The 26,202-nt window shown below is 42.2% G+C and overlaps 1 protein-coding gene across 1 annotated transcript in view; it reads right to left on the reverse strand.

The window, feature by feature from the left end:
- Window positions 1-14,922: 14,922 nt before the first annotated feature.
- LOC103470973 (transcription factor COE1-like) overlaps window positions 14,923-26,202 on the reverse strand; it is a 75,444-nt gene continuing 64,164 nt past the window's right edge. The window contains exons 11-16 of the mRNA XM_017307000.1: window positions 24,507-24,572; window positions 22,415-22,577; window positions 21,046-21,225; window positions 17,566-17,763; window positions 17,308-17,376; window positions 14,923-16,052 (exon numbers count right to left, since the gene is read on the reverse strand). Of these exons, the coding sequence (XP_017162489.1) occupies window positions 17,309-17,376; window positions 17,566-17,763; window positions 21,046-21,225; window positions 22,415-22,577; window positions 24,507-24,572 (675 nt within the window). The 3' untranslated portion in view covers window positions 14,923-16,052; window position 17,308. The remainder of the gene's footprint in view (window positions 16,053-17,307; window positions 17,377-17,565; window positions 17,764-21,045; window positions 21,226-22,414; window positions 22,578-24,506; window positions 24,573-26,202) is intronic.

Below are 26,202 nucleotides of genomic sequence, written 5' to 3' on the forward strand. Positions count from 1 at the left end.
TCACTCAACACGCTAAATATTGAGATAAGCCCATTGTGACCCTGAGGGGAAAAAAAAAAAAAAAAAAGATTAAAAAAAAAAAAATTTAAATATGAGGCCAAATGTTCCAGCCTGTTTCAATGTTGCACCCACAATTACTGGAGATTACAGCCAAATTACTTCCACATGTGCTCAATGAAAACTTTACAATCTCTCCCACAATACAAGATGAGGTGACTGTGTTTGGGCTGCAACCAACAGAGGAAAGACAGGGAAGGCTGGAGGAAGTTGAAGGGGGGGAGAGGTAGAGGCCAAGAGCAATGGGGRGAGAGTGGAAATATTTAAGAAGTAGGTGGAAGGTTTCGCTAAAGGTCTTATTTTTTTGAAACAAACCTTGCAATCAACAGTTTCTCTCCCTCAGAATCTCTACTCCAAAATCTGTCAAAATTGGAAGCAAATGTTGCGGGCGAGACCGCACTGGAATACAAAACATTCCAGTTGTTTCACAATCCACCGCCAGAAACGAGCTGGCTAGAAAGAGGGGGGCGGGGGGGGAGTGGGGGGGGGAGTCGAAGAAGGAGCAAGGGAAGAGAAAAATCAAAATCAGCTTCGACATCACCAGCAAGCCGAAGAATGCTTCAAGACGGACCCTTGAAGATGCATTTGTGTTTAGTAAAGGAGGAAAGAGGACCGTAACGGGATAATGTTACCGAATTCACCACGTGGGGGTCGGAAAACTGAAATATTACCATTTTTTTACTTTTTACTGTCCTTTTTACTTCTGCGTAAAAAGGACAGAGGCTATCAAGTTTCCCGGTGAAAATAATGAGTCTTTTTCTAAAAAATAATAACGTAAATAATTTGTCTGACTTAAGATTTTTTTTTTTTTTTTWMMMYTTMTTTTYTTCTTYTTYTTTTTTTTTTAACCTTTTGATAGTTGTAGCAAACAGACCTTTTGTAGCATTTGGGGGCATAAACCTGCAGTCTGGACAGAATTTGAAAATTACAACAAAGTTAATKACTTGATWGAGGAAACTGTCCACCATCACTGGGAAGGGATGCAACAATCTTGGCTTATACTATTTTASTTTTTACCAAATAGCATTAAGTTTTGAATTAATCCTAGTATCAAATAGAAGTGGATATATTTAGTTTGCATGATAAATCATATTTCATGACCAACTTTTCTCAGCTAGAAGTGAGAAAATATTGGTTTGAAAGACGCGTAAAGTGGATTTGTTTTAATTTCTTTTCACCGTACACTGTCTTTTGTATTTTAGTGCTATTCTCCCACCATGCATGCAGTCAGTTAGAGGCTCGGCACATCTTGTGCAGTTAACATACAAACTCCATTTACAGAGCCACTTGAGATTTGAACCACAGAGCCTCTTGCTGTGAGGCGATACTACATCACCAATGGCTTATCACTGATGTTGGTTCATGAAAGCGAAAATTGAAGAACTGAAAGTAGTTGTTGGAATTATTCTTACTAAATCCTAATCATAAACCACACGACTCCTTGTAAGGAAACTGTTCACACCGATGCTCTGTCCCGTTATTCACCTCAACTTCTCTCTCAAAGAGGTTTTCACAATGCCAATGGGGGAAAAAAAAGAATTACTTTGACATTTAAGCAAGTTCAAGGAAGATGAAGATCTTTGTAAGCAAGTTCTGTGAAGTTATCAGCAATGGTTCCCACCTGYTGCAGACGGATGTCGCACTGAAGTGAATTTTTAGAAAAATTACTAAGTCTTCAGAGCAGCAACTTAAATTAAAAATAGAAATCTCGATATCCGTGGTATGCAACGCTTCGCTTGTGGATATTCATTATTTACGCTTTAACAAGAGCCACTTATTGAGTTTGTTGATATTTTCTTAGCCAGAAGCACGCTTGTTACCACAGGATGTTGCGCTGGATAAGACCGCAGAGAGTATCAGTGGGACTTACCGCCTGATCAGCTGATTATGAGTCCGAGGCACAACAAAAATTTGGAAAATCACAAGAATCTTCTGCGTGCAGATGTCCTCCGAACGAACCGACGAGATGCAGCTAGATGAGGGAGATCGACTTCGTTGTTTTGCTCACTTACCAGGCAAACTCCAATTAGCAGCACAAGCTGATAATTATGTGTGTGACTGATTTCATGAGAAACAGYGACATGTGCAAAGAGATGGATGGATCTCAGGCTACACACTGAGGTCACTCATTAGCAACAATACGTCCTGGCACATTCCCCCACACCGGCAGTGGCGAAAAAAAACAAACAAGAAAAACATGCGAGTTGTTCAAAGTACAGTGAATAAAGCTACGGCAGGTTTCCGACAGCCAGGACACAGTTAGGTCTGTAATTGTGTACACCTTTGTCAGATTTAAGGTTAAATTTGTCTCTAAATTTTGTTTAGAATGGCCTAACCAAAGTCCTGACTTGAACTGTGTGGAGAAAGCTAAGGATTAGGGTGATGGCAAGGAGGGCTTCCGTCATTAAAGACTTGAAGTTCATGTTCTGCATTCTACACAATGATGAACCACAGATTTTAAATTATATATATGTTGCRCAAACTGCATAGTGGATGAGCAATTGGCCTTAAAGCCAAGATCTGTGCCTATGAAACAGAGTTTTATCTGCGTACCATTAGTAAGGACGACAAAAAGTTTTTCTTAGCTTTCGTTATCAGAAAGATATGCCTCTGCTGTGTTTGTTACCCATTTAAAAAAAATAAATAAAAAATCAGAAATCCCTCTCCAAGGCACAAGTTTCCACTTTGCTTGAGAGGAAGGCTTACGAGAAACCTTTGACTTTTGCAATTCAGAATTTTGGAATTTGATCTCCAGTTTCCGAGTGTAAATCGTAGCAGTATTAGCGGAAGTGCACCTTAATTCAAGCTGTGCATGTATATATTATTTAATAATAGTAATGGTACAAAAACTACACAGGAAGCAATAAGGGTGGGCTCGTGTTTTCTATGAAATGTCACATAAAAATTAGCCCCTCCCCCCCCCACTCCAGGCTCCAGTCACTTTTAAATAGTCCTTAAATCACTGAACGGAAAGGGGTAATTGTTGAACAAATTTCTAATTTTTCCCCTTTCCCTCCATAAAGCCGTCTTGTTGAAATGTCCTCTTTGTTCCACTGCAAATTCTTGGTAAAACAATCTACGCTAAAGTCGGGGCCTGCGGTCGTTAAGTCAGCCTGCCATGCCAGGCTTGCTTTTATAGGTGGCAAAAGCTACTAATTCTTCAGTCCAATATTTACTTAGTCCAAGTTATGCTTTCCTGGACCGTAGCTATGCATCTCCCCGGCTCGCCGCTTATATATTCCTGGCCCTTGATGTATTCCTGGCGCAGGAAACAACTTTTAGTGCCCCGCAAGGGCTGAGTGAGAATTGACAGTGTGTGCCAGAGTGAGAGCGAGAGGTAGGGGGCCTGTTTTAGTTCCACTGTGTTTGTAAGGTCACTCAGAGTACATCTGTATGGAGTGGGAACTCACTCGCTTTCACTGTCACAACCACTCACAACAGCCATCTGTAATGCTGTTATGTGGAGCACTGTGTCCCTTTGTCCCTTACACCGACGCGCGCGCACACGCGGCCATGCAGAGTCTCACACACACACGCGCGCACACACACCGTCGATGCGTAACCTTTCGCACAACAACAATCGGTCCGGCGCAAACACACATTAACATAACGCGCGCGGCTCTAATTGTGAGAGCATGTGTTTCTAATGAAAAAGTTGTTTTAAGGGTTTTCATTCCGCCGGGCTGTCAAACAATTCAGCCGTGTTTTGAAATATAATTGTGGGGACTGTAAGAGTTTTGAAAGCAAACCAAAACATCGCAGCGATCACCCGGCTCTCTAATGTTTCTAATTTGTTGAAATATGCCGAGCCGAAATGACAAAAGTGAGGGAGTCCCGGCCCGCCAAGAAAAACATATCAGAGGCCGGGCCCGCGTGGAAACACAGAGGCCCTTTTTAGAAACATGATCAATGTAACCTTTGTTACAGGAAGGAGGAGAGGCCGACGACGGAGGAAGGGTTTTGAGACGAGCGGGAGGCAAAAAGGAGACAACGTACACAGACACTCGGTCCATGTTTGTGTACATGTTTATTTATCACCACATCCACAATGTGCAGCATAAAAATTCAAGTGGACGTTTTTTGTTTTGTTTTTTTTCTCCCTCTTCACTTAAGCGCAGTATAGACCACATGCTGAATAGCAAGCTTTGTTGTGGTGGTGAGATGATTTTCTCCGCAGAGCAAATATGTTCAGGGACCGTTTTCACAAACTGTCAAATGCCTCAAGGAAGAATAGAAGAATTTAATTGTTTACAGATGGAAGCGATATCTCCTGCTTCTCTCTCCCCGGCCGGACTGAGGAGGATGTGTAACCCCTCCCTCTGCCCCCTTCAGCCCACCCTTATCCCACACTTCTAACCCAAAACTAACATACAGCCAGAAAGTGGGCTGAGGGGAGAAGGGGGGGGGGTGAGAGTGAAATTCATATGGCTGCCGAGGATTTCTTCTTCTTCTTCTCCTTTTTTTTTCTTCATCCCCGCTGCTCCCCGCTTCCCTGTCTCTCCCCACATATCTGTTTCTCCGAAGAATAACATACAAACCCTCTGTGAAAGGATTCATGGTTTATTAAACCAGAGGTCCTTTTCCTGTTTCAACACTGAGAAGAAAAAAAATAAATACCGCAGTTTGTTTTTTCTCCCTCTGGCTTAGTCCTCCATTTATCTCTTTATCTATTTTCATAATTTCTCTTCTCAGTTTCTTCTTCTTCCCCTGTCTGTCAACAGAGACGGCTTAAGTCTCCCCTGTAGTTGCAAAGTAAAAAAAAAAAAAACTTCAGAATTGATTTGGACTCGCATTTCAAAAACTTGAGACTTGACTTGGGCTCGAAGTCTGGGACACGAGGCTCATGAAAAAGTTTTTGTCATGTAATCAGGGGGTGAAAGTGAGTCTGCAAGAGTACGTCATCTGAATAAATGTTGTCCTCTTCGAGCTGCCGTAGTGCATGGAAAAGACTCGGTGTCGTGGTAACGTTTTGCTCATGACGTCTGCCTGTTTTTATCTGTTGCTTCGGCTGAGCGTACGGCAGCAGCTCTGATACAGAGGCACCTTTTCTCCTCTTAAAGGGTTTGTTTGATTTAACATGCATAACTGACTACAGATAGATTATGATAACCTCTTTAATTTAGCCATAGCACAATGACCTCTATAATAAATACCTTTGAGTCAATTTAATACAAAATTAATTCAACAATCTGTTAACAGCATCTTTACAAAGACACTATAAAATTAGTTACATTTATAGGTTTAACATTATCAAGTGTCACCTTATTTTGATTATTTTACAAGAACACAAATTAGTATTTAAAGTTTTAGTGGGGTAAATATGGCCCTTTATGAATTTTCATTTTCTTAATTAGAACTTTAATGTTCTTAGAAACGAAGTGTTAAATGCTCATTAGTCGAATTATATCTAAAGCTTCTCTGAAACAGTTGTGCTTCTCCTTATGTGTTTGCTGGTGTAATAAATATGAAAGACATATGACACAGGTCTAAATATAAGAAAATTAAAGGAATTTATTTTATCGTCTTCTGTCACATCTTTGAAGGATACTTATTGCGTTCAAAGGTTTGCAGCTTCTGATACATTCCTGGATTGAACAGAGCTGTTTCACTGCGATCATGAGTGGATAAAATCACAGTGTTGGTGCTGGTTCAAAAAATATTTCATTAACGTTTAGTCAACTTATTCAGAAACTCAGTTTTACTTTCAGTTTCTAGCCTCCAGCATGCTGAAGTGAGTAAATCAACATCAGCGCTGGAAGTCTACATAATGATGCGTGGTACTATTTTGTCTTCAATGCTGTATTGGAGTAAGTTGTGTAAATGATGCTTCATTGGCCCACATACATGCTAAACACAAAGCATGGTGTTGTGATACGGAAGCCATGAAATTTTGCAACATGTGCCAAAAATCCGTGGCAGTCCGCTTTATCTGGAAATCTTACATGTTTATACTAAAGAGTCAAATGCATAGAAGCGTAGTTTATAAATGTTATCTTTTTTTTAAGACAGTATATCATCCTCCACCATAGAAATGCAAGACAGAGATTTTATTTGTTGCTACTGTGATTAGGCTATAAGGATGATGATCAGAACTCATAACCTGCGGCGATTCTGTCTTGACGGCCGTCTGATGCAAGAATGTTGATTCCCTTCATCGGCAACTTGAGAGTAGATTTTTTTGACTTTGGAAAGCAGAAGTAAACAACCTAATCTGCTAACCTTCAAACTCTAAACTTTCCTACATTTAACATCATGTCCACTCTTTGTCAGGAGTTTTTTTTTTTTTTTCTTCTTCTTAGTTTTCCATCTCCTGGACACCAATCAGGCCCACAGCCCATTAAAGCAGTGTGTGTGACTACTGAATGGGTCCCACTAGTTTACGCCCCGTGTCTGCTCAGTCAATGTGTGTGTTACAAAGAGGGCAGGCTAGGATAACTCAGGGTAATGTATTGTCCTGAGCGCCGCGCCCTGACAGCGGCCCCCCCTCTCCGTCGCCGGTGTCTGCTCATTCATTACTGCTAATTTGACATGTTTACGGACCCCCCTCCTAACATTACATACTTAAGGCAATTGACTGACCTTAAATGGAAACACCTACAGCCGCGCGGCATGTCAATACTGGATGAGGATGTTTGTGTGTGTGTGTGTGTGTGCGTGTGTGTGTGTACCTGTGAGGCGGTGCATCAATACTGAGTTAGTGGTTAATCTGGAGGAGCAGGTGAGTTATGTTTCCAGAGAGGGGTTCAAGCATTTTCTGTGTAAGTGTGCGTAATGTATCTAAAAGGGTGAACAATTCAGGAAATAATGCAGGACATGTGTGTGTTAGCGTGTGCGTGTGTGAGATTAGTCCTTTAGGAGGTAATATCTGTTTTGATTTCGTCCAGTCGCCGCAATTTCCCCCTCCGTCTGTTTGTGTTTTTTCCCCATATTCAGCACTTAAATACAGAGCTGTGTCATTAAATGGCCAATCTTGCGTATGTCTCTCACTGATACACAACATTAATCACCAATTAGCTTGTCCTGTGACTGGCAACCTCTCTCATTAGAATATGATAGAATATAATGGTACTTAATGATGCTTGGGAAACATAATTAAATGACTGAGCTGTAGAACATGTGGAGGAACCGCGGCGCATCAATCAACAGCGACCCCGTCAATCCAGCACTTGTCAGGAGATCGGGTGTGTGTGTGAGCGCAGATGACAAACAGAGGTGTGTGCGCCTGCTGAAACCGCTGGCCTCTGTCGTGACCTCATTAGGGAGAAATGAAGGGTGGACGTGTCGCCATCACAAGATAGCGCCGGTGCTTCAAAGTGTGAATGACATTAATATGGCACTGTCTCTACCGCCGAGTTTAATGTCAGCTGTGACTGTGGATAAACAGAAAAGGGGCCATTTCTCTGCGCTACCTGCTTCTTCCTCTAATTAATATCGGAATAAATGAAGTCAATAATCTGCAGTGTTTAAAGCTATCCGCACCCCTTTGAGCTTTTGACATTGTTGTGATTTTTAAAAAATATATAATTAGTCAGCAAACTGAGGCAGAATTATTGTGAGAAAAGAATAATTTCCTGTCGTCGTAGTCTAGGTTTTCAATATTTTTACATGGAAAAAATGGGTAAAGTGTGTCGTGCAGATGTACTTGGCCCTGTTTAATTTGATGCCTCCATCTAATTAGTAAAAAGAGTCCTTCTTTATGTTATTCAAAGTATACGTCCAGCCGCTTTGTGTAGGCCTGAGAAGTTTGTTAGAGGATATTAGTGGACAAAGCAACAGCATGAAAACCAAGGAAAAACTAAACTGACAGAAAAGGCAAAAGGAACATAAATCAGAGAAAATACCCTGAACACACCATCCCCACTGTGTAACACGGTGGTGGCAGCAGGAGAAACCGAAAAAAATGTCAGGGTAAATGGTCACAGTTGAGGGAGCAACCTTAAGAGCTTAGATTTAAGCATATCTGAGCGTCGGTCCAGTCAAAGTTCAGACCTAAATTGAACACAGAATCTGTGGAAAGACTATCCAGTTGATATTCTTCTCCAAATCGGAGTTTAAGGCGAGACAAATTGGACAAGAGCATCGCTTTCTCTTGGTGCTAAACTCTTTGGTCGTACTCCAAATGACTTGCTGCTGTAATTACAACGAAAAGTGGCTGAAAAACAAAAAAGAATAATCAAACTGTATATTCTTTTAACGTTTGCAGTTCTACACTATTTTATATTGATTTATAACATGAAAACCGATTGAAATACACGGAGGTTTGTGCTTTTTAAAGGGGGAATGGATGTATTATGCAATACTGACATAATGTAAGGATGTTATTTCCTCATCATAAACATACCTGGAGTGCTTTGACTCTGTCATGCATGTTTGAGGAAATCTCGAGTCTCCCGTAGCAACCATTAGGGGGCGCTTGATCGGTTGCTCTCACACAAACGCCGCTTGTTTTCACAAAGCTCCTCAATGGAGCTGCAACCTCCAGCCGAACCTCCACCTCACAGAGTGCGCCTCCCCCTCTCAGCTCCTCCAGACTAGCAGCAGCAGCAATCAGCAAACACCTGGTGGAACTGAGCTAATCAGTCCAGCGCTCCTAAGGAATCACCGCGAAGACTTGCCGAAGGCGGAGCGTCGGAAAGAGTAGGGGCGTCTTAAAGACACACGGGCCAATGTCAAAGCATCAAGCTGCAAAGTCAAGTTTCTTTGAAGTTATTTTTGATATATACAGCATGTTTAAAACAACTGAAGGTAACCTGATGGCGCTATAAAATAGCACTATGTGGCTGGGAAACGTATAAAACACCGGACCCTTTAACATAACTAAATGTGGAAGGGTTTAAGTGGCACAAGGCACCGTATGCCCTTTTTAAAATTGGTCTTATCATAAATCTGCGAAGCAAAAAGCCGGACTAATGCGCTCGCCGCGGCCACCGCCGTATCATCAGTAGATGGAAGGACGGAAGTGGAGAGACAAGAAGGAAGAGGGGAGGGCAAACAGCTTATCTTTTTTCATTTCAGTAAAACAATAAAGATAAGTGTTCTACATGCTTGCTTAACACACACAGTTCGCCGGCCTCCTCCCCTCTTTCCTCTCTCTCTCTCTGCAGACTGTGTTGAAATGCGTCGCGCTGTCTCCATCTCTCTGACATCCATTACGTACCCCAGCCCCTCACCTCCCTTCTCATTAGGCCAACGCACGGTAAATTAGCAGCAGCAATTACAGGGAATATAAAGCACGGGCTCTGCCGGGGCTCCCTCTGACAGGTACCACACAGATCATAGACCGACACCCACAGTCGCCGGGGATAATTATTGTGGGAAACGACCGTGCGAGGGGAGGGGAGCGGTCCCAAATGTGAGTTCACGCTCATCCCCGGCGTGCCTGCTCTCGCACATCCTTCATCCTGCGGCGAGGGCTCGTCGAGGATATGCAGAAAAGGAGCCGCGCATGCTTGTCTAATGCGAACAGACGCGGTAAACTAGGGCCAGGAATGCAACCTGCTTCTCATTGCCAGTCTACATCTATCTATAATGTCCAATGTGACTATTTTCCAACTCAGAGCACTATTAATATTCATTCCAGCAGTCCTTGTGTTTTGCTCACTGTCTAGGTCTACCTCTTTTCTGAACCCCCCCCCCTCCAACACTCCCCCTCACACCCACTCCTCTCTCCTTTCCATTTCTTTCCTTTCTTTTCTGTATGCGGGATCCCCATGGGGACTCCTGTTTTTCTTTCAAATGCGCTTCTCCGCTCTTCCTCCCCTCATGTGTCCATGCGGAGAAGAGAATGAGAAGAGGAGGAAGGAGGCGGAGTAGGAGCATGAGGAATATATGCATTAATATATTTCATTAGGATACTAGTAGCACTCTCCCGGCTCCTGAACAGCACCCCTCTTGATGTGTCGGGGGGGCCCCTCTGCAGGAATGGTGCCTTTTAATGCTAGGTCCCCGGAGTGCCGAGGTCTGCTGGCTCCGCCGCTGCCCTCGGCCTCCCACTCCCATTGTCCTCCTCCCACACTGACCAGTCTATCCGAGCCTGAAAACCAGCTGGAAATAAAGAGCAAAAAAAAAAAAAAACAAAGAAAAAAAAAAATGACTTCACCTTTTGTCAGGGTGTATTTATGATTTATGAGCGGGAGTTTGAATGTGCGTGTGCTGCTCAGCATTTGGGGGGAGCCGGATGGGGAGGTGGAGGCGAAGCTGAATCCCTGGAGCTGCTCGGTGCAACTCCGCATCGATGCTTGGGTCCGCTAATCAGAAACATTAGGCCCATAGAACTCATTTTCCTGAGGACTAAGTGTGTAAACTCCATAATTCAATAATCTTCCTCTTACTGCTAGAAAATCATGCACTCTACCTACCACTTTACAGTTTGTCAGCAAACTATTAACTCTGTTATTAGATGTAGTGGGAAGAGAGCCCTCTGCAGCTATAAACCTTTGGGCAATTAAGTAGGCGAACACAAACAATCCCTCCTTGTGTGTTTATGCGAATCTTTACTTCATCAGGTCCTCTCGCTCTCTCCCCTTCCCCCCTTCGCTCCCCCTCCCCCCCTTTACTTTTGGCATTACGGAAATCTCCGGTTACCGTGAAGACCCTGGAATACTTTGAGGTCAGCAGAATCCCGGTCGCCGCAATTTTCACGACCTAATCCAATCGCGGCCTCCTAAATTGGATATGCACAAAATAAAAAAGAAATTAATTTTCTGCTGATGACCGGGTATGCAAATGATGACTCAATTATGGTGGGCTGGTGCCTCTGCAATTAATAACCTTGGAATCATCATTAACTAATATGTTTAGGAGGAAACTTGTCAGGCTAACCATGTTCACCATGCCATCGGTAATGCATTAATGAATTAGATTCATTAGAGAGAGCAGGCTGGCGGAGGGGGCTGGGTGGGGCGCGGCCCTATTTCTGACCTGTGGAATTACCCATTTCCCCAACTCTCATCCTCTTTGGATGCCTGTCAGCTGTTTGTACAAGACAGTTCTATTTAAAAGGAAAGGATTCACCTAAGACCTTAAAAAACAAAAATCTATAGTAAGTTCCCTATAAATGGTCAGTTTTTCCATTTGTTTCGCTATTTTGTTGTAAATCCTTCACAATCTGTCAAGTTGCTAACGCTACTCCATAGCTAATGCTATATGGAGTAGCGTTAGCTCCATGGAGTTAGCTAATTCTTGTGTGATGTCAAGATAAATACACACTAAGCGGAATTATCGGTTTGTTCTTCAGTTCACCTTTTCAATGCTTCGCCTTTTGTGGATTCTTGCAGATAGAGGGACATTTTCATCTCAACAACTGCAAAGTTACACTTCAAATCCCAACAGGAGATATAGATATAGATATATATGTGTGTACCAAAAACAAAGTGTTACTTTCAAATCGTAAACATCTGGGTGATGTTTGATTTCACACAGGGTTGGAATGACTGACAGTAGATGTTGAGCACATGCAGCTGGGATTGAGGAAATGAAGCGCATTTTAAAGCGATTTGTTGGGTTTTGCGAACGCTACGTTGGCGGGGCCATTTTGAACAGATTTTCAACATGGATGCCTAAGTATTTCATCTGTTCTGGTCAAAACAACAACCGAGACAGATCATATCATGGCCGACCACGCAGCCAAACAATTTCAGAGCTATTATGGAAGCTAAAGTGGAGAAAGTGCAAAAACAGAACAGAGGAATTAACTTCGTGACTTTGCGCAAATAAATCGGGTACTAAGTTTTAGATTGTTGTTGTTTTTGTCCGTGTCTGCCACAGTCACACGTCTACATGCTTGCATTCTTAGTGCATATAGCAACTAAAAGATGCCACATTTGCTTCCAATGTGGCTGTGAACCCACTAGTCATGCATTTCTTCACTTTGAATCTTATTATTTAGTACTATGTATTTCATCAAACTGTTTTACTATCACCATTGTTACTTACTTTTTCCTCCCTTGTTGTCTCCCTGGTTCCACGCTACTCTTTTTTTTGTTGTTGTTGTTGCTTTATTCCTCTCTGTTCTGTCGCCATTTTTGCGTTGCCAGAGTCGCTGCGGCTCACCCAGTTGGTTGCCTAAGTCAGATACGGCCCGATGTGACGTTAATTCAAGGGGGAATGTTGCATTTTCTGCTGCTTGAAGAGCAAACCTGCCACKGACACAGCACAGGAACCAGTCCCACCTTTACCAAAGCAACCAAGACCGAACACATTACAACAAACTGACATAGAAACTGCTCTCAAGTGCTGAGTGGAAATATGGCGTGGAGTAGACGGTGCTGCTGGTCTGACTGGTATGCTTAGAGRTGTGCAGTATGTGCGTTTGTGGTGAATGATGCAGCCGTTTTAAGTTACATAACTGGTAACTGAAAATCAAATCGGACCATTACTGTCCAGCCTGGTTCTCTTCAAAAACCACTTCAGTGCATCTCCGAGATTTTGCTACATGCAGGTAAATAATAAACAAGCGTTCAATTTTAAAGTCATCATCATTGTTAAATGGCCATTTATTTATTTATTTWTTTTTTTTTACCAACGCAGTATTTTATGAGTTTCGAAGAAATCGGTCTAGGTCAAGTGGAGTGATTTATAKGATTTTTTGTACATATTTACAATGAGTTGATAACTAAAACTCTGACCAAACAGCAAGCGTTAAGCTTAAACTCCTCTTTTTTAAATTTATTTTACAGGCATTTCATTAGCCACCTAACATTTCCATATGAAGGCCTGACGTAGTTTCTGTAATATTCTGACCCATTTCCTGAAATGTTTCGCAGGACCTTCTCACAAAGCAAAAATGACAAAGAATGCTTCGGAAAAAAGTTTGATCTTGAATGGAACAAGGCTCAATTTGTTTCAATTTTCATTCCTAAAAGAAACATGATTTAGATCAAAGCTAAAGGCAGCCGGCTGAAAACAGAATCACATCTCAATGCGCGTCATATGAAGTAAAAAAACAAAAAAAACAGACACCTGACAAGAGTCACAGACAAGAGGTAACTTTAATTAACATCGTGAGAGTCCAAAAGTTATCTTACAGCTCAGTTTTCATCAAAAACAATAACAATCTATACAGTAGATTTTTTTTAATTCCCTTATATTATAGAGCTGTTCAGTGTATTTGCAGTCAAAGACAAACAGAGGAAAAAAATAGACACCAGCTATTTGGTTTGCATCTTTTTTTTGTTTTTTGTTCTTGTTTGTTACCTAAATACAAAACTTTGTCACCCACTACTGATATTCATGTCCAGGATGGAACTTTGCTTACAAAGATGCCATTGTATGACAACAGACCTCTGTAGATTATCTGAAACAGACCAGCCACCACCCCAACTCCCACCCCCAAACCCCCTTTTAAACCCAAACTCCCCTACGCGCCCCGGCCCGGGCGGGTACAGGAACATAAGTGCCTGAAAAACACTTGTCTGTCAGCAGGCCCCACCGCTAAAACGATCCTCTCTAGTCACTTTAACAAAACCAGGCCCCTAGAAACGAAAAGCGAAGAGAGAAAAGCCCCCATTCGCCCCCCAACCCCTCCTCGTCCAGCAACAGCTTGAAGACACACGGCAGAGACAAAGAGGAAACGACGGAAATGGCTGACAGGGGTGTGTGGGGGGGGGCCTTCGTGTGCTGCCGTTCTTTTTGACTTAGCCATGAGGCCGGCGCAGGTCGGATATTAAAATTGTGCCGTGACAGTGCTCGCCTAAAAGTTCAAAAAGTACTACTTTTTGTTGTGAAAAAATAAAAATAAAATTCACCGTCGTGCTGTTGAAATCGTTTCCCAATTGAAAAAAAAAAGAAAAAAGAACCAATTTCTTTCAACGCTAATGTGCAGCAAGCATGGAGGAGTCAGTCTTCTCCGAGTGCCTGTTTCAAAGCATGCCATCGCCGCAGCATTATAGTACATCGGGGTGTGTGAGATCGTTGAGTTATGGCTCTTTGTATTCTAGTCTGGCTTCAGCACCGAACAGAGCGGGTTTTGTGCTTTGTCCCCAAAGTTCTCGTGAATTCCTCTGTGGCAACATGAGTTGTGGTGAAGGGTAGAAAACTGTACATGTGATTGAACGAAGAAAAAGGGTTTGCATTGTTAAGGCATCTAGACTGCTGGTAAGGATTACAGTGACAGAAAAAAAAAGAAAGAGTATATAGATAGTAGATGTAAGCAGGCATAAATAACATAAAAGAAGGAACAAAGGGAGGAAGAAAGAGAACACAACAAAAGAATAAACCAAACGTTTCCTTAAGTCTCTTGGTTTCCACACGCACACGCATACCAACACACACACATACACACACACACACACACACACACACACGCACACACACACACACACACACACACACACACACACACACACACACACACACAAGGCAATCATTCAAGAGATGAACCCATGCATATTATCAGATCAAGAACAGTATCCATCTAAAAGCCTCGAAGGTTCAAACAAAAAGATATAGATTTACAGTATATATTAATGTGTGTTTATATTCTTAAAAAAATCTACTTCAACCAAATACTCTGTAAAGATGCTACTTTTTTGCCGTACAATAAACATTTTTATAAGAAAAAAAAAAAAAAAACAGATTTTGTTTTTATTAACTTACAAATAATACAAAAATAGACAATGGCATGTTTTGAATGAGAGAAAAACAAAAGAAGTTTATCAATGCAAAAAAAAGAAAACAGTCAAAAAATCAATTAAAACAGTCACATTTAAATAGTGGGAGACAACAGTAACAAAGCAAAAGACTGTGACATATGTTCAATTACTTGCATTAAACGTACACAACACAACTAAACGATGGTGAAAGTCAATGTACATACACAGGATAAATACATTATTTATAGAATATTTTACAGGACTCCCCCTTTTCTTTTTTTCGAATCCAAATCCGTGTTTTGCAGATGAGATATTGACAACACAGAAAAAAAAAATCTATTGTCTGTACTGAGAAGCTGCCATAAGACGTTTTAATGCTCACATCCCAAACTATAGCTACCGCGAAAGGAAACGAGATGCCAGATTTTTATTTATTTTTTTAAAAAAGGAACAAAAGTCAACTTTTTATTTAATATATACAAAAATATATCACATATATCACACTTTTTTTTTTTTTTTTTTTAAATTTGATCATTGCTAGGCTCCTTCAGTAACAGTGCTGGCTGGACGCGCGCATCCTCCGGCTTTTCAAGTCTTTACTAACATCTCCAAACGAAAAGAAAAAAAACAAAAGGTAAAATCTTCACCTTTTCCTTCACACGATAAAGCAGAGAAAAGCATATTGCAAACAGCTCAATCCTCACAGTTTTATCAAAAATTCATACAAACAAACAAAACGCGGAAGGGAACCTAAAACACAGAAGGCGGGTGGGGGTATTTTTAAAGGACAACTCTTTAGATTTGTGAGAGAATTAGCAGCAAATATCGATGGTGGAATTGGTTCTCTTCTACGATTTTCTTTGCGTATTGTGTTGCAGACCCGTGCGAGTCAAATGGAGAACTTCATGGACGGTACTGGGCGCAAAACGGCGAGGAGTGGGTGGGTGGTGGGGGGGAAGGTATGGGAGGTGTGGTTTCCGTAATCAAACCCAAAGCTTCCAGCCATAAACATCAAGATAAATAAATGCTCTTTTCATGAGGTCAGTGTCACACTGTGGGCAAGCGATCAGTCTCTTTACACTCCATCCGACATGGTGTCAGAGATGCTACACTAATTCGACCAAAAAAAAAGGGGAAAAAACCCCAAAAAACAAAAAAAAGAAACATCACAAAGGCTCAATATGTCCCCTTTATCTTCTTCCACATCCAATTCCGATGATATCCCATTGGACAGGCCTGAGTTTTATAGTCCAGCGTCTTATCTTTGCTTCCTTMACTGAAGCTCTGGAGAGCAGCAGAGGCTCGCCAGACTCCGCTACTGTGCCTTTTCCTCTCAACGCTCTCCCCAAAAATCTCCAGCTTCCCACATTCTCTACATGGGTGGAACAATCATCCCAGGGATTGCTGCTTGGCGAGAGAGAGAGAAGAAAAAGAAAAACAAAAGGAAGGAGAGAAGTGGGGTAAAAGGAGGAAGAAAGGGAGAGAGGGGTCAGTCACATGATTGCTGGGTTTCATCTGTCATCAAAACAGTCGCATAACAGAAAGTCACTCTGGCATCTGGCGAACAAAGACTTTTTTTTTTTGCCTCATTATCTCTTCATTTCCAGGCCAAGGAATGAAAACATTTCTTTCTCTGCCGAGCCGCTAACTTGGCGTACGTCGACAACGCGGTCCGGCTATTTGCGGGCCTTTCGGAGCTGTTAGCAGCTAATTGTTAGCGGTTAAACCGTGTAAGAGAAGTCTGTGTTTCGGAGAGCAACGTAAACATGACGGTGACCACAGAGGTGATGAAATTAAACTTCAAGGAAAAGTAATATTTGAGTTTATCAGTGTGATTCTGACACCTTCCTCTAAGTTCCCTTTCCCCCTTCCTCATTTCCCCCTCACACAGAAGCCATCACAAGAAGGAATTTTTCATACAACATATTGGCTTCGTATTGATTCCCCACTCTCCCTTCAATCCACTAATTCCCTGGTTCTTCCATAAGAGTCTCTGGCTTGTTGGGATTAACAGAACTGTGTGTGTGCGTGCGTGCGTGTGCGATCAGCACGCGGTGGCCATTGGGTCTCGGGTCACTGTGGTCAGCGCTCATCAACGCCGCCAGAGGAAGCGAGGAAGTGCTTAGCTTGGGGCTCTGATAAAGATTCCCATCCATCATCTCTACCTCTCTTTCTCTCTTTCAGGATCTCAACGCTGTACAACATCCTGCCTAGACGAATGGACAGTGTGCTGCATTCAGTGGAAATGGGAGAACAGAATGACCTGCAGTGGCATTACAACCTCAACACTCTCCCCTGCTCCTCCCCAGAGAGACACCCACCGGGGGCAGAGGCAGGAAGCAGGAAATGAAAACAGGAAATACAACACATATGGTGTGGCACAGTCACACTGACAAATCAAGACTGACCAAAAAGAGCAGGGAAAACACCCCCCCAAAAAAAACAAATAAAGGCCGTGTGACATGTTGCAAATGACCAGCTGAAACGGTTCCGGTCAGAAATTTACACACACTCATCATCTGCATAAATGACAAACGTCATCATTAAAAGCCCCAAGTTCAAGAAAAAAAAAGAAAAAAAAAGCTTCTGACCAGAAATGTAAGAATGTAGAATACAAAAAAATATGTAGGGGAAGAAATGAAATAGATAAATAACATACTTCAGGAGAAGGCCAGGCCCTGCAGAGAACTGGCTGATGAGTACTTGCTAGAATCCACAAAAGATTGATCTAAAGAGGGGAGGAATAGTAGGAGGTTGCAAGAAAGGCAAAGAGAGGGACAACAAAGGGTAAAGAGGAGAAAGAAAGGGAGGATAAGATGAAGAAGTGTAAGTAAAAGTGAGAACCTGTTATTAGAGATGCACAGTAAGAGTAAAAAGGCAGTTCCTCTCTTGCTAATGGCTTTGCTTATCAGCTCACCTTGCAGGCTGTTAGCGTTAGCGCTGGTGCAGGTGGGAGGAGGCGAGTTCTGGGGCCGAACGACGGGGGCGAAGGCGCTCTTCTGCTTGACGGCGGCGGAGACCATGTTGGCCGGAGAGAAGGAGAAGATGCCGGAGGAGCTGCTGCAGTTGGACGCCAGGCTGGTTGAGGACGCCATGGTCGGGCTGGATGGGACGACTGAGAGAGGAAAAACGGGCAGGAAGGCGTGTTTATGTGGGACCGTAGAGGGGGAAGGGCAGGGAAGAGCAGACAGAGTTGAAGACAGAAACGGGGGGGTTAGAGAGAAGGCCGAGGGCAGAGGACAGGCAAACGGGATGAACAGAAAGGGACTGGTCAATGGATGATGGCAGGAGGGATAATGTTTTGAACTCAGATCAACTGACTCAGATTGTTTTTACCAGCCTTGTATTTTACTGTGCAGTTACTTGGGTAATGGGACATTTGTGGTAAACGTGAAAGCAAACAACCTAGAGCTCCCTTCCTTCTCTTCTAATCAGTCTGTTTTGATGACTCATCCGGGGCTCAAAAGGTTGGCATCTCCTTAACTTCTCCGTAATGTTTTTGGAGACGTTCACTTTAATATCATGTTTAATCCAGAAGATCTGTGAGATTTCCACCCAAATCCAAGAGTCAGTTTGGTTTCAGCAATTACAAAATACAAGAGAATAGCATCTGCTCACTGGAAAAATAGATCTATTGAGACTTTTGATATCTTCACCACAGTTGGAGCAGTTATACATGCTTTGTTTGGGTTAAGTTCTGCCCCGGTGGCCGTCGCAACATTTCTGGTTGAAAAGTTTTAATTAAATGTTTTCAACCACATCTAAACACATATGTTTGTTTTTTCTCCCCAACATTCACATTTGTTGAATGTCTTAACTTTAATAAGGTAGTGGTTGGTTTTGCTAATGTGACCACATTTTAAAAATATTTTTTTATTCTGCTTACTAGCTATTTTTTATTATCTGTTATAAAGCATCTTGCTATCTCTTAAGAAAAATAAATGGAGATCCAAAAAACACAAGTTGACATCATCACTTGCAGTATTATATAATTGTAATGAAAACAATAGGAGAGTGGAATAACACTGTGGTGTGGCCAAAAAATGCATAAACCATCCTAAATATATTCAGAAACACGAATAAGCCTTCATCTGTGTATTTGGTTTCATTTTTAATTTCACAAATCAAACTTTGCTCCTCTATCTGGAGTGGGGACTGGTAAAGATGACCAAAAAACAATTGGTGAGTTGCTTAGTTTTTGTTTTTAGAAATGTTTTTTTCCGACTGATTCTCCAGTAGAGGCGTCATGTATGAGTGATTCATTTCAAGTTTGATTGTGGAGGTTTAAGGAACTACCGCTCTGACTGCAGCTGTGTGAAGACTGGGCTGCCTGTGAGTGCTTCGGCATCATGTTCAATGAGCAGAGAGGACAAAAAAAAAAAGACAGGTGCTTTTACGTCAGAAAACAATGCTGGGTTTGTGACTCGTTGTTCTTTTGAAAATGTGTCGCTTGAAGGGTTTTAATTATCACATCAAAGTGCCTAAGATGGCAATGCTGCTATGAAGTTCTTAAATGATTAGCGATAGCAAACATTTCATTTGGCGAGAAATTTGTTAACGGCTGAAAAAATAAGAAAATCACTTTATAGATCATATAATTTATTATGCAAATTAATGAGCTGTCATTCAAACAAAGTGTCCAAAGTTTCTGAATACAGGTCATCAATGGAAATAAGCTGCTTTGTTAATGATCAGAGCGGATTTTATCCTCTGCAAGTTAGCCAAAGTTAGCAATGATACCTTCACTGCAGCTGGTTTAAACCAATGATTCAGACTTCTTTAGACTTAAACACTGACTAAAAAAAAAGTCACCCATATAAAGTTTAAATATAATGTAAAATATATTGTATTAATAGAACATGAGCCATTAGGAACTCAAATATCTCAGGGCTTCATGTCGTCGTGTAGCTTTAATGGTAGAAAGTTATTAGATTCAACAGCAGATCAGTTTTGAGCAAAGCTTCAAAAACTTTCGTGAAACTGCAATTAAACTGAAGCCTTCAGTTGCATTTACAAGAATGCGCAAAAATGAGCAACAAATAAAAAATACCGCCTTTACCTGCCCCATCCATTCATTTCTGCCAGGTTTGTATTTTGTCTGCTAATACACTAACAGCATTTTCCCCCTCAGTGATTTTACAATCAGCTGAGTCGTATTTCACCTGCCCTCTGATACCTGCGTCTGCTTTTATTGTTGTTATTATCCAACACTTAGCTTTTATGGCTCTTCCTGACAAATCCTTTGCAATAAAGTCATAATCCATTTATGAAGGGGCCTAACTAATCAATTAATGAAAATTGGACCTACAAAGGCAGGCCGAGGGGCCATTGATTGAAAGTGTCTGTGTGGGGCCGATGAGCCTGTTAAAATACTTGTTAACACTCAGGAATCAAAGAGCTGAAATGGAATTGCTTCTCTAGCAATTAGTTTATTGATTTAATCAAGGGTCTTTAATGTAGGGGGTGAAAGTGTGTGCACAGAAGTGGGCCGGATATGTGTGTGTATTTCGAAGGGGGGTGCTAGGTGATATGCTCTCCTGGCCAATAAACCAGGGATTTGTGTTTGACTCTGCCCTTAAAGAAACAGATGACCCAGCTGAACTGTAATACTTCAGAGTCAACTCTTGATCTCACTTTTTTTCTCAGTCTGTCTCAAAAACGTATTCTGTTACGTAGGAAATAACTGATTGGGTAGAAACCACAATGAGAATAATAATAAAACATTTTATTCTTAATTTTTAATAAGAAGTGGAAATGATTGAGAATTAAAAGGGGGCAGAAGGTCATGCTGGACATGGAAATTATTTTTTTCTCTTCACTGCTTTCCTTAGTAAATACTTGGGCAAGTTTGTCTTTCTGTTGCATTACTGAAGCTTCTTGTGCAACAATTTTAGGAGTCCAGAGGCCTATAACTAGCTGTATAAACATGGTCACTCTTAGTTTTTCTTCAGTTTCTTTTCTGTTTATGTCAGACTAAAATACAAGATTTGTTTTCCCATCTCAATACTAATCTTTCTGCCACAACAATTTTGGGAGTTGGGTTTGGATTTAAACCAGACAACCATTTTGGATTCTTGTTTTTTTTCCTTTTCTTTTGCTCCTTTTCTTTTCTTATTTTATATATTTTTTATATTGCAGTTTTTTTGTTTATTTTTTGCTACAGATTTGGGGGCTTATCTGGGATTTTTTTTTTTTTTACCTATGACAGTTTCACCTAAACTTAAGTAGTTAGCAGTCTAATCATGACCAGGATGTTTTTTTTTTCTTTAAAAAAAATAATTACTGAAGTTTTTGCCTCAACAATCTTTTTTTTTGGGCGGCAGTGAGGTGGGAGGATGGGGGGGAGGTCAGTATTTTCCCACCTCTCTAGATTGAAAGATGTGATGTATTTACTCACTAGCATAGGGCGAGTTGCCTGCTGATCCATTGAGGAAGTTGGGTGAAGTGCCCAGGGTTGCCATGCCAGAATTAGCGTAGCCATTCATGCTAGTGGAGACAGAGCTGTAGCTGCCCTGCTGAGGTGTGGAGCTGGGGACATAACCATGAGGGGACACACTGCTTGTGCTTCTACTGAAACCTATGGACAGGGAGAAAAAAAAGGAAAGACAGAAAGATTTGTGTTAGATGGTAAAGCAGATGGAGGGAAAATAGAGAAAGATTTCATGCAAGCCTGCCAAGTACTCAACTCCGTACAAGTCTGATGAATGCAGCAATATGAGCCAACAAGATTTCTTAAGAAAAAAAAAAAAAAACCTCTTACACAACATATGGCAAAGCGCGAAAGCAATGAACAGAGTGGAAGAAGAATGATATTAGAGATCCGACAACTGAAACAAGAGGCCTTTAACCCCGCTGGCTTCCCTCCAGTTTTAGATGCATTGACAAGGCAATTAACACTAAAGTGCTTCCACAGCCTTGCTGTAATTTATAAAGAATGAAGCCTGTATTTCTGATAGGTTGGAGAGCTCCTTCACTTGAAGGAGTGAGTACAAGGTGGACAGTGTAGTAAGGAAGACGATGAATAGACTTCTCAGGTTCAACATGCTGACGCCGGAGGAAAAACAGCTGGAAGTGAAAGTATTTTCCTTTTTTCTTTTTTATTACCGTCGTCTTTTTTTTTTTCCTCCAGCGCACTACTCTTCCATAATTAGCATCCATTCTCCCCCATTCTCACCTCACATGATACAAGCTACGGTCTATGAGATAAGCAGCTGACCTCCCTTGTTTGCCTTGTAGCTGCAGATGTTTCCAGATGAAGACGGAGGGCAGAAGAAGCTCTTTGGAATTATTGAGACGCGATCCAGAGGCAGGTCCATCCGCTCTCCTCTCGCTCCCCTGATACATGTGATGAATCACCACTGACTGCACCCACATCTCTCTCTGTCAGACAAGGGCCGACCCCAGTCTGATATACACACCCTAAGGGCCCACTCATTTTTCTCTATCGTACTCCATCCATGACTCTCTTTTTCTCCATTCCTCACTCTTTCACAGCCATTCTTTGCTCCTTTCGAGTTTCCCCCCCTCCTCGTTCCCACTGCCGCCCGCCATCCCCGCTCTCCTTCCCCTGTCCCGCATTTTAAAGGTTTTCTTCAATGCTCCACGCTCTTAAATCAACCCCCCGCTATATTTCCCACATGAAAAATAAAATTTCCATTGCACTACTCATTTTTACTATCCGCCTCAGAAAGAGGAAAATAAATTAGACTCCTGTCACTTTTCCCTCCGTGTCGGGCTTTAACCATTTCTCGCTATGCTCCGCTCACCCTGATTGGCCGTTTGTGCCACCTCCGACCCGGTGAAGGAGTTTACGGCCATCATGCCGGCGTGGACGGAGCTGCTGCCCAGACTGGCGAGCTGGTTGTGCCCCCGCGGCACTGTCGTGTAGAGGGCCTCTGCGATGTCCGCCGCTCGTTTCAGAATCATCTCCTAACCAGAAGGAAGAAAAAGAAACCAGCTCTGGTTACTAATAGGAAAGGAATTAGACAATTATTACAGTGGTAATTAGAAAGTGCACCCTCTTTTAATTATAGAGTCTTAAATCTCAGCGCGTCATAGAAATGAATCAGTTTTTGCCAGTATGTAAAATGTTTTTAATCTAAACTCAAATGTAAAAAAAAAAAAAAAAAAAAAAATCACACGTCATCTATTTCAAAAAACATACAAACTTTACTTTTGACTTCAGAATACTTTGGTATACAGCAAAATAAACCCAAATCCTCACACATTCATCACCATGCTTAAAGGCTAATAAGGGATATTTGTGCTGATATGTCGAGTTTCTATTTCTCTTATCACAGAACTGTCAGTCATACATCAACACTAGTTTTATTTGACCAATGGACATTCTTTCAGAAGTCTTTTGTCCATTAATATTTGTTTAGGCTCGTTGTGATTTTACTGTCATTAACTTTGACAAGTGAGACATTTAGAGTTTGAGATGCAGCTCTTGAGTTTCTCTGAGCGTTGTGAGTTTCAAATTGGCAACCGCTTCAAATGTTTTCCCATAAATCCAAACGAAGCTGCAACACCATATCTAGTTTTTGCCACATACTTTTATATTTTAGCTTGATTCTTGTTCATATTTAACGGTCCTTTACGACAGTGTGGAATCTGCTGTCTGTTTCTGTACATGCATGTTTAAATCAGCAAAAAATCAGATAATTTTTATGAAGCCCTCATACGGCATGGAATTTTCAAAGTATCAAAACAAAAAAAAAGACGACTTTTCACAATTTCATTATATTAGCATAATAATTTGTCTCTTAAAAGCAACAGAAAAATGACTTTTCCTCCCCGTTTTATAAAGTTCATATTTTATTACTCCTGTCTACCATCTAAAGTTAGTTTTCACTTTACTTCTTCAGCTTTTCTCCTAGTCTGTGATAAAAAAAGATGAGATATTCCCATTTGCACCACATCTAGCATGAGACACAGTACGATAACAACGTCACTACATCACAGTATTAACGCAAAATCTTTTACAAAGTCTTACATGTTATAATGACTTCCATTGAAAACGCAAAGCAACAACAATTTCTATTTCTGGTATTGGCATTACAGTTCTAATGCCAATACCTATGATATTTCTTTCACTGTTTGTTTTCTATACACTGACTTAAGCAAAAATAAGTTTATTTTTCCACTTCAGTGAAAAATCCACTAAAGTGTTTGCTGTGGAGAACAATCTGCCTTCTAGCTGTACAGCAAACAGTAGTTGGTAGTTTAGTCAGGATATTCATGTAGGTAACTAGCCTGCAGTTGTCTGCTTTATAGCATTGGAGTGGCAAGTCGTTCACTCTTAGTAGACCAGGGCACGACTCTCCATCAGAGAGAGCAAAGAAACAGGTGGGGGAGGGGAGTGGAGGGTTAGCGTTTCTCTCTGCTAACCTTAAATCTCTTCGAAACTTTCTTTGGCATCTGATTCACAGGAAATTAAACAAGAGAAACTGTGAAACATTCCTGCAGTTTAAGGTTCTTTTAATGAACCATTAAAGTAAGGAAGAGACTGGCGTTTTCTTTGGCTGTATGGAGTAAAGAGTAACGCAGCGCTGCCTTTTCCCCCACTTTCACTCAGCTGGCTGCGGTAGGCAACCAAACCTTTCCATGCTTCCAAGACAAACAAACGAGCCTATCAGGAAATATTTACAGTTGCGGAAAAGATGGGAAGTCATGTCAAGGAAGCTGAACGAGCACCATCCACTTTCATGCTAAAAGTAATTAGATAATATTGTATTTCAATTTTATGCCTAAATACAAGAAGGCCATGAAACCACGACACGTCTCCTTTAGGTTATCATGAGAACCTCAGATCGTCGTATGGATTCTTGTGTTTTTGTGTCAGTGTGGTTGTGTCACCTGGTTATTGTGAGGCATCCCGTACAAGGCTTCCACCAGGTCGGCGGCTCTCTTTAAAATCACCTCCTACAAGCAAACACATAGAGAGAGAGAGAGGAAGGGGATTGATCAGGAGCGTGACGGCTCAAAGAGTTCAGTCACTTTTATTACGTTTCACTTCTTACATTATGCTGTGAATGCAGAACAGAGAGTGGCAAAGAGAGAGGGGGGGGGGGGAGCAGACAGAGGCAGGGTGAGGAAGAGAAATGGGCCTATCCCAGCACTTTGTTACCAGCCAGGGCAGTTTGGGAGAGGAGAGGGAAGATACTGTTATCAGTGAATAAAACATGAGCCTATATCTCTCTATCAGTCAACCATCTTCTGCATCTACTCCCCTCCTTTTTTTCTTTTTTTTTTATTTCTTGTCACTGATGGATTGTGACTCCGGTGCGCATGATCACGCATCAATTTCATTTAACACAACATATCATCAGGTTGACGGCTACACAACCACCCCCAGTCAGTGGCAACACTCTCGTCTCCTGGCCCGTATTAACCCCGGTAATGATCCGAGTGAATGGCCCCCACATCCACTTTGTGTGATAAATGTAGAACATCATTGCTCAGGTGAAAACCGCCGAGCGGAATTTCCCACATCAAACATTTATCCTAACGCAGTGTTACCGCTCCCCTCCCCACCACCACCGCCGCCACCGACCCCCTCTCTCTTCTCTCTGTCTCTATTCCTTTCCCCTCCCTGAGTGGATGAGTGTGTGACTCCAGGCAGTCGTTATATATGTGTGTGCATGTGATGGAGACACCTACAGCCCTACAAAACCCTTTTTAAAAGTTAATGTGCCGGGGCCAGGATATATGCTGGAGGTGCGACAACCAGAAAATTGCAGCCCCCGCCCCTCCGCCCTCCCCGCCTCCCTCTAGTTTCTTTCTCTCCCTCTTTCTTTTCCACACACACGCTGTGCGTTATACTCTCCTGAGTGTATCCCTCGCTGTGAACAAGCCCCGAAGCATGTGTGCTCTCTGTTCCGTGACACACCGCCTTTCAATCAGACCTCATATCAAACTCCCCCTCCCCTCCACCCACCACTCCCACACACACACACACACACACACACACACACGCACACACACACACACACACACACACACACACACACACACACACACACGCGCGCGCACAGCCGCACACATGTGGAAGCTGTCGAGCACGCCCGAGACATGACGAGAGGGTCAGCAAAGCAATAAAGATTGTAGAGCGCTGTCCGAGGTGCTAAATTCACTCAATAATGGGAGCGCTGCCTCTGTGTTAACCTCCCATTACTAGCACTATCTTGGGGGGGGAGGCAGAGTGGGGGAGGAGGGGGAGACCAGAGAGGAGGCCTGCTTCAGGTGATTGAGAGATGTAGAGGCCCTAGGAAGGTAAGTGGTTCTTTAGTATGTATGCGCCGCTCTTCGCCTTTCCTTTCTCTCTGCTTTTCCTCCACGCCACACGCCTCCCAGGGATTGCTAGATAGGTAGATGGACGGATGGAGGGAAAAGAGAGGGATGAGGCAGAGGAGAAGAAGAGGGGGGAAATGAGGGAAGTGTGAGGCATTAGGACCCAACCAGATCTGCAGCTGGAGTGTTAACAGTGTTCCGGGAGGACACGTGAGCGCTCGGTCACTTAACGTCTGCGCATTCACTCTGGAGCTCGGCCTAC

This window comes from Poecilia reticulata, linkage group LG10, assembly GCF_000633615.1.
Source record: "Poecilia reticulata strain Guanapo linkage group LG10, Guppy_female_1.0+MT, whole genome shotgun sequence".
NCBI lineage: Eukaryota > Metazoa > Chordata > Actinopteri > Cyprinodontiformes > Poeciliidae > Poecilia > Poecilia reticulata.